The sequence below is a fragment of the Podarcis muralis genome, chromosome 11 (assembly GCF_964188315.1).
Source record: "Podarcis muralis chromosome 11, rPodMur119.hap1.1, whole genome shotgun sequence".
NCBI classification, from domain to species: Eukaryota; Metazoa; Chordata; class Lepidosauria; order Squamata; family Lacertidae; genus Podarcis; species Podarcis muralis.
Genome location: NC_135665.1, coordinates 10,830,513 through 10,844,336, shown reverse-complemented (window position 1 = coordinate 10,844,336; position 13,824 = coordinate 10,830,513). Strand labels below are relative to the sequence as shown.

The 13,824-nt window shown below is 42.6% G+C and overlaps 1 protein-coding gene across 3 annotated transcripts in view; it reads left to right on the top strand.

Annotated features, from left to right (window-relative positions):
* Positions 1 to 5,933, top strand: part of SLC71A2 (solute carrier family 71 member 2) — a 41,212-nt gene extending 35,279 nt beyond the window's left edge. For 2 of the 3 annotated variants that reach the window (XM_028748207.2, XM_028748206.2), the window contains 2 exons: positions 875 to 1,032; positions 4,404 to 5,933. In XM_028748207.2, coding sequence (XP_028604040.2) covers positions 875 to 1,032; positions 4,404 to 4,607 — 362 coding nt within the window. In that variant the 3' untranslated portion in view covers positions 4,608 to 5,933. Of the gene's footprint in view, positions 1 to 874; positions 1,033 to 3,195; positions 3,621 to 4,403 lie in introns of those variants that run through there. The other variant, XM_077936038.1, reaches the window with a different exon arrangement.
* Positions 5,934 to 13,824: the final 7,891 nt, after the last annotated feature.

Genomic DNA, 13,824 nt, shown 5'->3' with positions numbered 1-13,824 from the left:
AAAGGGGGATGGAAGGAAGGTTTGTCTTGAGCAGCGATGGCTGGAGGAGGTGTTGAAGGAAATAAGATACAGATAAAAGATAAATCTTTATTATAATTATTCAGAAATAAACCGGGAATAGAAATGAAAGGGATAAGAAACAAAAGCAGTAATAGGTGGAAGAAGTGATCGTAAAAGGACCCAGAAAGGAGGGATGCAAGGAATGGTGAGGTCTTGGGCTGCAACTTGGGGTGGGAAAGGTACAAGTTGAATGTTAAAGGAGACTGGGAGAAGGAATGACAGGAGATGGGTGTGTGAATATTTTTGAGCAATATGTAGAGATGGGAAGGGGATCAGCAAATTCTGCCTAAAATGAGGTAGCTAAGTGACAAGACTGACCGAGCAAGTGTCTGTATTTAGCCTGAGGGAAACTGTAGTCCGAGGTATGGAGGACATTGCCACAAGGAAAATGCTATAGCAAAGAATTTTATGTTTTCCAAAGATTAAATGTGGGCAATAGAAAGTGATGCCAGCCAGCTGATTATGCCAAACTCCGCTTCCGTCAACCACCATTTTGCGGTTCATTCATCTCTTGCACTGCCATTTTGTGATTGGTGGGCTTCAGTAAAATTTGAGAACCCCTGGATCAGAACTTTCCTCTTCCTTCATTGAAACAAGTAGACTAATTCAGTCATTTTGGAACAAGGAAAGTTCAGTTTATCCTCCTTAAACTATTTTATTGAAACTGATCAGTTTGAAATAAGGCCCGCCTGTTAACTGCAGGATAGCCTGAAAGTACAGCAATTAAACGGTAAGCTTTCCAGTTTTTGCATCATTTTAGAACGGGAGTCAAGCTCATGGAAATTATATCTCCCGTTCTCTTTCTCTTTTACAGGTGTTGTCCAGGGGATAATAACTGGAATCAGAGGCCTTTGCAATGGTCTTGGTCCTGCTCTCTTTGGCTTCATCTTCTTTCTGTTCCATGTGGAGCTCACCGAGTTGGCGCCTGTCCCGGATCCTGATAAAAAAGCAATGCAAGATCCAAGCGATGAGGTAAATTATTGTAAATCATAACTTTTAATAGTGCTTGATCAAGGCACCCCACTTATTTGTGATGTTAAATTTCCTGGTAAGAACCCATGCTGTTCATATTACTATTAGACTTGTTAGTCACTTGTTAAACAAAGTTGTCCAGCGACTTAGAACCTATTTTAAACATTTTAAAATACGTTACAACATTGATACAGCCACACAGAAACACATACATAACAAGTAAGCAAAGCAAACCGCCCTCCCCATAGGTGACCCTCATGTTATATATGCTTTTCTTGCTTTATTTAGGCACTGAGCAAAAGTCTATGTAACATTTCATATAATGAAATCTTTTGGCATCCAACAACATACAAGATAGCCATTTCTAGGCTTCATGTCTGCTTAGAGGGTGAAACATGGAGTAAATCTACAACTGGAATATCGCTTGATGGGTCTGCCAGTAGTTGGATATGATTTCCTTGCAGTGTTGTACAGCTGTGGCGAGTTGCACACCACAAATTTCTCCTCTTCCACTACTTAACAGAACAATTCTGTACCAACCGCTTCTATTTAAAAACCTATTTTTTGAAATCTCTTTAAAATAGTGCCAGTTGAGCATACAGTCCATTCTAGTTGTAAATGCTTGGTTTTTACAACTGTAAATGAGACCGTCTGCTTAAAATACACAGCACCTCCTTGAAGAACAAACTACCGGAACCAGTTAAATGATTATTCCCCATGAATTGTACATCGAAACCACTGCATGAGCAGAACAACATCTGTTCATGTGGTGGAACTTCTCCCTCCACCCTGCAAAAAATTGCTCTGGCGTTGCTCTATTTTGTCCAGTCACTCCTGAAATTATTGTGAAGGTTGCCTTGCTTTTTGAAAAAAATGCCTGTAGGGACATTAGAACTTCCTTATATACATGGAATTAACAGCAACGGTGGCTGAGTTTTTGTCAATAGTATCTCTTAGAGTGGTGATTTAGCGGGAAGAAACTCCAATGAAAATCCTTGCTACTGCATTTTTTACATGGCTGTTTTTGTATATATTTTCAAATTTTATATATGGATGTTTTATGATGGCCCATATTTGTAATGCCTAATAAAGTTTTGGCGAAGTAAGTATGTACATGGAATGCTTTCACAGTACAGTGGTACCTCTAGTTACGAACTTAATTCGTTCCGGAGGTCTGTTCTTAACCTGAAACTGTTCTTAACTAGAGGTGTGCTTTCGCTAATGAGGCCTCTTGCTGCTGCCACTGCCCCGCCGGCACACAATTTCCGTTCTCATCCTGGGGCAAAGTTCTCAACTCGAGGTAACTCTTCCAGGTTAGCGGAGTTTGTAACCTGAAGCATTTGTAACCTGAGGCGTTTGTAACTTGAGGTACCACCGTACTCCAAAACTGCCTCTTCTGAGATTTCATTCAGTTCCATGAAAAATAAAAGGTTCTTTAGGTAATGCCCATATCCTTTTAAGAACTAAGGCTGAAATCTTTTGAGAAATAGAATATCGAGACTGAACATTTATTTTGCCATTTGTGTTTGTCGACTATGTTTAATGGGCATTTCATTGTACCCGCCCACCCAACCTCATCACCACAATTAATCTACAGTGGTGCCCCGCAAGACGAATGCCTCGCAAGACGGAAAACCCGCTAGACGAAAGGGTTTTCCGTTTTTGAGTTGCTTCGCAAGACGGTTTTCCCTATGGGCTTGCTTCGCAAGACGAAACGTCTTGCTAGTCTTGCGATTTTTTTTCTCCCCCCCCCCCCTTTTTCTAAGCCGCTAGGCCGCTAATAGCCTTTTAGCAGCTAAGCCGCTAAGCCTTTAATAGCCGCTAAACCGCTAAACTGCTAATAGCGCTAATCCGCTATGCCGCTAATAGGGTTGCTTCGCAAGACAAAAAAACCGCTAGACGAAGAGACTCGCAGAACGGATTCTTTTCGTCTTGCGAGGCACCACTGTATATTTATGTAGTTTACTCTTTGCTTGTGTGCTTGGGGTGCTTTGTAACAGGGTTGTCAGAATTTCCACAAGGTTATGGCCAATTAAGCACCTCCATTGATAGTCCTGTATTTTCGATAATTTGCGTTTTGTGCTGTATGCACTGCTGAAGCCTGCGACAAAGGGTCTCGAGTGAAACATTTTACAAGCGCCTGAGTTTCATATTCTTCATCAGGGCTGATACGGGTGTAATCCTTTTACACTGCAGTACTGGACATGTCTACTCAAAAGTAAGTCCGATCAAGTTGAGCAGCTGGGTAGGAGGGCATGCTTGAGTTTAATCCCGTGGTTCAGACAGCCACTCTCAATTGTGGACCAGCTTCTCCCTTGCAGGTTCTGGACAGGCAATCTTGCATGTTTCAGCTGCCTCCTTGAGCAGGCTCTTCTCAGCCTCCTGCAAGCCAAGGTGAGACACAAACGTGGGTTGTTTTCTGATGAACTTGGATGGTATTTGAAACCCCACTTCCAAGTGCTGCCTCCACTGTACATGACGTCAGACAAGAGATCTCAGCCCCCTTCTGAGTCAGGGAGGATGCGGGGCAGTGGAAGCCACAAATATTTGAGTAGATGCCGAGGCCAGCCGAAATCTCTGGTCTCCTAGCTTTACTTTTTTTTTTGCCAATATATATTCCAATACAGTGGTACCTCGGGTTAAGTACTTAATTCGTTCCGGAGGTCCGTTCTTAACCTGAAACTGTTCTTAACCTGAAGCACCACTTTAGCTAATGGGGCCTCCTGCTGCTGCTGCCGCACTGCCACCACGCAATTTCTGTTCTCATCCTGAAGAAAAGTTCTTAACCAGAGGTACTATTTCTGGGTTAGCGGAGTGTGTAACCTGAAGCGTCTGTAACCCGAGGCACATGTAACCCGAGGTACCACTGTATACATTCCAGTATATATTCCAATATATTTATTTAGTACTCTCTTTTTCCCCCTCAATAATTTTTTATTATTTTCTTTACACAGTCATTCTTACAATACGTTATTCAACATATAAACCTTTTTGCTCCGCCGAGCTTGCGACTTCCCTCCTTCCCTTCAGCGCCCTTATCGAATCCAATTGCGTATTTTAACTTTTTACATCTTATCTACATTGTAGGAATTACTTCAATCCTGCTAATGTCTTTTAAGTTTTTACAGTTATCTTTTAAGTATACAATAAATTTACTCCAATTATCCTGGAATTTCTGATCGTCCTGATCCCGAATCCTGCCGGTCAGTTTGGCTAAATCAGTTTGGCTAAATCTCCTTGGTAAATCAGTTCAGCAATCTGACTAAAAACTGATATCTGTAGGCAAATAGGAATGCTTGGACCCAGCTTTGCACAGCCTGAGTTATTCCCCGTAAGCCTGTTCATTGTGGCTCCTTTCTTTCTCTCTGCAGAGTTCGATTATTCCTGGCCCGCCATTCCTGTTTGGAGCATGTGCAGTCCTCCTCGCTTTTCTGGTTGCCTTATTCATCCCCGAGCACAGTAAAGCCAGCAGTACCAGAAAGCACACCAACAGCATCAGCAGCATACAGAGCACCAACCCCGACCGAGGCAGCGACGAGGACATTGAGCCATTGCTGCAGGACAGCAGCGTGTGAGAGCTAGATTTTCCTAACGTTCATGTAGTCTGCAAGCAAGCAAAACCCACGCACTGAGCTCTGAATCCAGAGCAGGACTGGAGTGAGCTTTTGATTTGTCAGAAGCTTTGCACATTTCACTCACCTAAGGTTTGCTATGTTGGTGTCCATGGATGTCCCGTCGGGACGGATTTAACCACTTTTCTTTTTTTTCTAAAAAAAATAAGAATTCAACGCAGTTATTTTTCTGTATCTGATTTGGAAATGCTATCGAGCCCCGCACCGGACAGAATATGGAATACACACAGTATCTTGGAAAACCTTCAAACAAAGTGGAACTTACTGAGTACACAGATTCACTGTGAGCAGACCACAGCCCCCGCCAATCAGAGAAAAGTTACTTCTACTGATGGATAAAGATAACAAAAACCCTTCACCATTATGTTCCTACATTTCTAATTAATAGGCTGCCTGGTAAATTGAATATTGTGTTAGAAGTGTTAAGAGAATTTCAGCCATTGAATATAGATTTGGTTTTTGGTTTTTTTGGAAGTCTTCAACCCTCATTCCCAAGGACTCTTAACCCGTATGTCAGGAGCTCCTTTGGAAACCTTAAAAGGGCACATGTACTTTCACTGATGGTTAGTAATGCTCACTGAACTAGGTAGCACTACCAATGTAGCCAGTTTTGACATAGAGGCTAATTAACTGGATGCTGAGGCAATTTACATTTACTTGTGTGTATTTATTGCATCATCTATCACTTTTTATCTGCCGTATGAAGCACTCCCTCTCCTGTTAATTTCACTCCTGCCTTAACTGCTACTTAGTGTGCATTTGTTACCAACTCTTATTTAGCCATCATATCAAACTTCGGAAGAATTTCATGGGTTATAATTATGAAATGCCTCTCCCAAAGAGGCCCTAAAGATGGTTTAGTTTCTACAGAGTATCATGTTATAATTTTTAGAGACATTTTATTAAATTGCACAGATTTCTATGTATTTTGCGGCAGTGGAAATGGACCATTACACACACACAAACTAACCAAGTACTCTTAAGAATGTTTTATATGTATTGAATATATGTAGATATTTGTAAGAAGTTTTACTTTTTCCAGATAAGGTACTGTGTAAATCTTGTATTTATAAATGTAATGATGGTGATGGATATACAGCTTTTATAAAGGATTGTGTAATGACTGAACAAAATAAATATATATATATATATTTTGAAACTTGTTCCGCCTTAAGCAAAGATAACAAACCTTTTGTACTATGCAGTTTGGTTTTTAAGTTAAAAAGCTTCCTAATGCACAATAAATTTGCAACCTATGCTATATACCTACTACAAGCGTGGTTTTATTTTTATTCCATATATTTTCTTCCAATACTGAAGCTGAGTTTGAATTATTTGTAGCACATTCTTGGCTAATGCGTTACTGCATATCAGTCTGGGGAAACCTAGCCAGATGGGTGGGGTATAAGTAATTAATAATAATAATAATAACAACAACAATAACAGTAATTTATCATCTTAACCCTGAACTCCTTTTCTCCCTACACCCCTATGATGGCACTGATAAATCTGTAAGGATGAGCCAGTCACAACTGCTTTGCTAGTAACAATTGTTCCCTTCCCTTCACACTTTTGTTCAGCATAACTAGTATCAGGTAAACTGGGGATCTCAGAGCTGTTAGTGAGTTTTCCCAAGACGAAAACAAGATTGTGTAGGTCTCTCAGTATAAGTGAGGTATAAGAAGAAGTAACCTTCGAGTGCCTGGAATGACTCGCTGTTTCCCTGGCCCTAATTGCAAAGTGAAGAAGTAGGGAAGACAAGTTACCGTGCTGCCGTATTTCACAAGCATTCTTCCTCTCACTTTGATTATATTATGGCTAAACTAGTACAGTGGTGACTCGCAAGACGAAATTAATTCGTTCCGCGAGTTTTGTCGTCTTGTGATTTTTTTCGTCTTGCGAAGCACGGTGTCGGGAAAGTTTTGGAAAAGCTTCAAAAATCACCAAAGTCTTTAAAAACCTCAAAAAAGGCTACCACACCGCGTTCTATGAGTTGCTCCTCGAAGTCAAGTCGCAACTGTATTAACGGTGTTAAGAAAAAGGAAACAAACTTGCAAGACGTTTCCGTCTTGCGAAGCAAGCCCATAGGGAAAATCGTCTTGCGAAGCAGCTCAAAAAACCCTTTCGTCTAGCGAGTTTTTTGTCTTGCGAGGCATTCGTCTTGCGAGGTACCACTGTACAGAATTCATTTGGTGATATGCATCCCAGCACTGATGATTCTCTATGTCTACAACTCAGAAATCTCAGTTGGCAATTCTCAATATGTATGAAGCCAGAAATGCCTGTGTCCTGATACCTTAGACCAGAGATCGGCAATGTGCGGCCCACGAAGACCGTTTTATCGGCCCGAGAGCCACCAACGAACTAAGCCGCCAGCTTGGCAAGTCCCCTCGTGCTGTGCTAAACCAGCGCGGTGCGGGGACTCGCCAAGCAGCGCCAGAAATTGCACCTGTGCAGATACCGGAAATCACGTCTGCGCATGTCCAGATGCCGGAAAACGCTTCTGCGCATGTCTAGACGCCGGAAATCGCTTCTGCACAGGTGCGATTTCCGGCACCGCAGACATGCACAAAAGTGATTTCCGGCATCATGCTGCACCAGTCCAGCCCACGGAAAATCTCAGTGGGAGTGATCCGGCCCATGGCCGGTAAACCTTGCCAATCCCTGCCTTGGACCCAGATACTGTGTTTCCCTGTTACAGCACACACAAGACAGCCTACAGTTGCAAGATGAAAACTTGCTCTAAGCTTTGCAGCTGAATAACAGTGCCTTTTGGAGAAGTGCATACTCTATATAAGGTATAGTAAAGTGCTTTGAGGCTGGAATGAGAGCATTCAATAAAACAATTACCAGCATGATTAGAGACAAGGGTGGTGCTGTGGTCTGAACCACTGAGCTTCTTGGGTTTGCTGATCAGAAGGTCGGTGGTTCGAATCCCCTCGACGGGGTGAGCTCCCGTTGCTTTGTCCCAGCTCCTGCCAATTTAGCAGTTGGAAAGCACACCAGTATGAGTAGATAAATAGGTACCGCTGAGACGGGAAGGTAAACAGTGTTTCCATGCGCTCTGGCACTTGTCACGGTGTTCTGTTGTGCCAGAAGCGGTTTAGTCCTGCTGGCCACATGACCTGGAAAGCTGTCTGTGGACAAATGCCAGCTCCCTTGGCCTGAAAACGGAGATGAGCGCCACACCCCATAGTCCCCTTTGACTGGATTTAACTGTCCAGGGGTCCTTTACCTTTACCAGTATGATTAATCCAAAAAAGCTGTATGGTTGTCATAGTGGCTTTGCTTTACTCTGAGCTTATATATTTTTTTTTAAAATAATTTTTTATTGATTTTCCATAGATAAAAAGAAACAAAACAAAAACATAAACAAACACAAAATCGACTTCCCCGTACCACCCCTTTTCTGCATCCTTGTTTCAAAGTTTTTCAGCAACCCTTTCGTCATGAACTTATTTTATGTTTCATAAATTTAACTTCCTTAAGTTATTAAAACAGCTGTAGTTCTTTATCTCTTATTTCCCTGATCTTCTAGTTTTCATCCAAATTATAACAATTTTTAAGGTAAACTTTAAATTTACTCCAGTCATCATCCACCGCCTCCTTTCCCCGGTCTCGAATTCTGCCAGTCATCTCCGCCAGTCCCATGCTTTACTCTGAGCTTATATCCAGTCTTTCAATTCAAAATAAATTTCCAAAAATCAAACCGCATAAGAAGTAAATACAACAATGAATAGAATAAAAACAACAGTTGCAACAATTATACAGGCAACTAAGAGTTTAAAAGCCTTGAAAAACGAAAACCTTCAACTGGTGCCAAGGTATTTAGAGATGAGCGAAAGAGATTTTTCTCAAAAAAACAAGCTCATCATCTTGATCTGCTGCAGAGCACATCCCAGCTTCCTGTGCCAAGCAAAAACAAAAGCTTGTAATGGGTTTGCTTAAAGGAAGACAGTTGAAATCTGGAGAAAGAAGCTGGAAGGCTATCCTGGAGCCACACTCCAAAAACAGGAGATGCTTTATGCTGAGAGGAATGAAGATTGCTAAGTGCTTCAGTATGGAACTAATATAGAGGTAAATGGGATGTGGGTGGCGCTGTGGTCTAAACCACTGAGCCTCTTGGGCTTGCTGATTGGAAGGTCGGTGGTTTGAATCCCTGCGACGGTGAGCTCCCATTGCTCTGTCCCAGCACCTGCCAACCTAGCATTTCGAAAGCACACCAATACAAGTAGATAAAGAGGTACCACTGCAGCGGGAAGGTAAACGGTGTTTCTGTGCGCTCTGGTTTCTGTCATGGCCAAAAGCGGTTTAATCATGCTGTCCACATGACCCGGAAAGCTGTCTGTGGACAAACACCAGCTCCCTCGGCCTGAAAGCGAGATGAGTGCTGCAACCCCATAGTTCCCTTTGACTGGGCTTAACCGTCCAGGGGTCCCTTTACCGTTTTACCTTTATCCAATACAGAGTAGATTTAGTTGGATTCATTTTCCTATGGATTCATTTTGCTCTTATGATTAAACGTTCAAACAGCTTTAGAATTAATTTTACTTAACAATGTGTTTATTGATTTTTCAAAAACAATAGACACATAAGATACTGACACCAAACTGACAACAACTATCAATATCTGCATTAAAGGCTTATTTTCAAATGCTTACAATTCTACTGCTGTTAAGTTAATGCCAAACAGTATTTTTAACATCATACATTGATATGATTTTGGTTTGGGTATATAGTAGTAGTAGTAGTAGTAGTAGTAGTAGTAGTAATATATTTATTACTGGGGTTTCCCCAGCCACTCCGGGTGGCTCCCAACAGAATATTAAAAACACGATAAAACATCAAACATTAAAGACTTCCCTAAACAGGGCTGTCTTCAGATGTCTTCTAAAAGTCTGGTAGTTGTTTTTCTCTTTGACATCTGCTGGGAGGGCGTTCCGCAGGGCAGGCGCCACTACCGAGAAGGCCCTCTGCCTGGTTCCCTGTAACTTCACTTTTCACAGGGAGGGAACCGCCAGAATCTCTCAGCACTGGACCGATGGGAGTGGAGATGCTCCTTCAGGTATCTTGGGCTGAGGCTGTTTATGGATTTAAAGGTCAGCACCAATACTTCGAACTGTGCTCGGAAACGTAGCATCTGCATTCTGGTTTAGTTGTAGTTTCCGGGTCACCTTCAAAGGTAGCCCCACGTAGAGCGTGTTGCAGTAGTCCAAACGGGAGATAACTAGAGCATGCACCACTCTGGCGAGACAATCCGTGGGCAGATAGGGTCTCAGCCTGCATACCAGATGGAGCTGGTAGACAGATGCTTTGGACACAGAATTGATCTGCTCCTCCATGGACAGCTGTGAGTCCAAAAGGACTCCCAGGCTGCACACCTGGTCCTTTAGGGGCACAGTTACCCCATTCAGGACCAGGGAGTTCCCCCACCCACCCACCCCCTGTCCCCCAAGAACAGTCCTTCTGTCCTGTCAGGGTTCAACCTCAATCTGTTAGCAGCCATCCATCCTCCAACCACCTCCAGGCACTCACACAGGACCTTCACCGCCTTCACTGGTTCCGATTTAAAAGAGAAGTAGAGCTGGGTATCATCCGCATACTGATGAGCACCCAGCCCAAACCCCCTGATGATCTCTCCCAGTGGCTTCATATAGATATTAAAAAGCATGGGGGATGATGGGGCTCTGCTCATTTTTCCGTGTAGCTTGATTTGGGACAATTTCCCTCTTCCTACATTGGCAGAAACCCCCTCCCAACTCTCCAGAGAAGTATTTGGGGATATGAGTGTTGTCTGCTGGAAGCAGGAGACAATAATCTTTCATTCTGTGAACCTTCTGAAGATAAATTAGGATCCGATCTCACATATTTTTCTCATAAACTGTTGACATGACGCACCATGTTCCTTCTGCTTTGATGGATAAATTTTCTCTCAAGAAAGCAAAACTGGTTAATTTTGTTTTAACCTGACAGATGATTTGTTGATAAAGGGTTGCTCCTAAAATGACTTCCCTTTTAGCTTCCCTACTTTGATAGACTAAGTGCCTATCAAGTGTCTCTGAGCAGTTTTAATTAGGGTTGTTACCTGGTGTGTGTGTGTGTGTGTGTGTGTGTGTGTGTGTGTGTGTGTGTGTGTGAAATACTCTTGGTGAAGATTTCAGTAAACAGCTGCATGTTTAGCATTTAGCAATTCAATAAATGGATGCCTAGGTACGTCAGTGGTGGTTTCCTGTTGCTAGAAGTATTTCCTCTGTGACTTATCAAAACCAGCTAATATTTCCAAGAAAGGCATGTTAAAATGTGAAGCAGTGCCCTGCAGTTACGTTCTGGGTGGAGATACGAAGTCAAAAACAAGTGTACAAGGTTGCAGGGCCCTTTTATTTTTCAAGCTTTTGTGCTGCCAAGGTCTCAAGTGATTGGGGTTTGAAGAAGAACTGCAGGCTTAATGAATGTCAGAACCGGCTCCCATACTAGGTACAGCTTTGCAGGAAGCTTGCTTTAGGGGTTAAAATATCCGAAAATCCAGACTGTTGCCTTCTCTTCCTTGAAATGCTCACAGCAAAATCTCAGGGGTGTGTTAGGTTGTCAGTGTCTCTGTAAAGGATTGTAACATTTCTGTTATTACGGAGAAGTAGTCATAGGAGAAAATCCGAAGTGAAGTTGTACATCAATCTACAATACCTAACATGTTGTTAAGTCTGACTTTGCCTCAGGCGCTGACCTTCAAGTATTAAGTTAAAACATGAGCTGTGAGCATTAGCATCTGAGGCTTCCTTATTTCTTTGAAGAAACGCACACACTTAAGGCAGCGTATCTGTTTATCTGCATAACAATGGCTTATGTTTCAACACTGCAGGCTAATTCCCCCAAGACTGTTTTGTTATGAAAAAGCCCCATACAAAGAAAATAGGTGTAAGGAGCGGGAAGGGAAAATTACAAAGAGAAAGTTAAGCTACAAATGTGTGTTGATTGCGATTCATGCAATCAATCAGCTTGACCTACATCGTTGAATTCTTATTTTTCTAGCTTGCCTCCTCCTCCTTATTCATATACACATCCCTCTTCCTGCTTGAATTTCATGAAGATTAATTTTGTGTTGCGCTATCTGGGCTTGCACTCACAATGCCTACTCTTAAACGATGACGAATGGGTAGCCATATATAACCAAAGGCCAGAATGTGTTCTCTGTTGTGCTTTGTCTAATTGCTTGGATCTAAAGGCCCTTAATTATTTCTGCTGTAATCTTTTGGCCAAGAGCCAGGTTTTGCATATGCCGCAAGAACTCCTGGGTTTATGTGAGAAACGTAAGATGAGATGGTAGCTCACAATCTCGGCTGAAATCTGGGGCTTTAAAATGCACATCAGACTTTAGAAGATGTCTCATTTGAGACTTGTCCGTTGATGGGTCGCATGGTACATTGTTTCCATTGATACAAGATACGGCCATGACTCCTGTGCCTGCAAAAACATGCCTGTATATATGGATGTGGACCAAACCATTCTGGCAGCTAAAGCTGAGAGCCATAACACATAATATAGTGTATTGTGATTGGCGCTTGACAGAAGTAAAGGATGTTATCAGCTAGGGTCCTAGTTGATGATCAATAAGGGTGACAATAGCTTGTGCTATTTTCGACCGAGTCCTGCTTGACTGTGTTCTGTATTTGTTCGAATTTATCCAGGTCTCCCTTTACAGCTGCTGTGGGTTTGGTGTTAGCCATAATCTCCATCGATCTACCATGCAGTGTCCTTCTGAATATTTCAGTTATGTACGGCCTCATGTTTTCCTGTATTCCACAGAGGAGGGTGGAAATCTGGCAAATAAACCCGAAAATGCTGTCAAGAAGAAATGGATTTACGGGCCTCATAAACATTATTCATTTATTAACTTTGCGTAATTCTGCTCAAAGGAACTAAACTTAAGCCTTGCATGCCGGTCCGAAATCCTAATCACATTGCTTCCGGCTTTTTAAGCTAAAAAAATCAATAAATCAGGATCTCTGTAAGTCTTGCTGGGGCCAAATGCTTTCCAGCTGGGATACTGCCAAATATATACAGTGCTAATTGAACCAACTGCGCTGTAATATTGAGGGTGGGAGTAAACAATAAGAGAGTTTATGTGCATGTCTACTTTTGATTTTATTTTGGAACCCACAGCTAGAAGGAACTGTTCCTCAGCCACTTTCTGAGGTAAAAACTTACTGGGCATGATTCAGCTAACTTTTTGTGCTGGTGTAGGGAGTAGCACTGGGACGCAGGTGGCGCTGTGGGTTAAACCACAGAGCCTAGGACTTGCCGATCAGAAGGTTGGTGGTTCAAATCCCCGCAACGGGGTGAGCTCCCATTGCTCGGTCCCTGCTCCTGCCAACCTAGCAGTTCGAAAGCACGTCAAAGTGCAAGTAGATAAATAGGTACCGCTCTGGCGGGAAGGTAAATGGTGTTTCTGTGCACTGCTCTGGTTCCCCAGGAGCGGCTTAGTCATGCTGGCCACATGACCCAGAAGCTGTATGCCGGCTCCCTTGGCCAATAAAGCGAGATGAGCACCGCAACCCCAGAGTCGGCTATGACTGGACCTAATGGTCATGGGTCCCTTTACCTTTACCGTTAGGGAGTAGCACTAAGTACAAGGCAATTTCCTGCCTCCTCTCCTACCAAACCTGCCAGAGCCATCCACAAATTTGTTCCAGAGGGTTGAGGCAATCCTCTGAACAGATTTAAGCAAAATGTAGGGGGAGGAGAGGGCGAGCACATTCTGTTGCACAAGAAGAAATGACTGTGCTGATGAAAACTAAGCCAGAACGCTAGGTGACTGCAACCTGTTCCATCCTTCTCCTTCTGTAATTTTACTTCTGAGGTCAGTCTCTCCACATGCTAGATCTGATCAGGTAAGATTCCGGTAGACCTCAGCGTAAATAGAGTTGCTTTCATAATTTGTCCTGAATTCATGAAGAATGTTCACACCCGGACTGCTTGCATACCACACATTTATAACATTTTTTAAAAATATAATTTTATTTTATTTTTTATTTTGACAAAGAAAAAAGAATAAAAATGTGCACCTCACCTCCCGAGACCATTCCATTGTAACTATCCAACCTCCCAAAATGTCAACACCTCTTGCGATGGTTTGACGCCTTTCTGTTTTGACAGTGCAAATTCT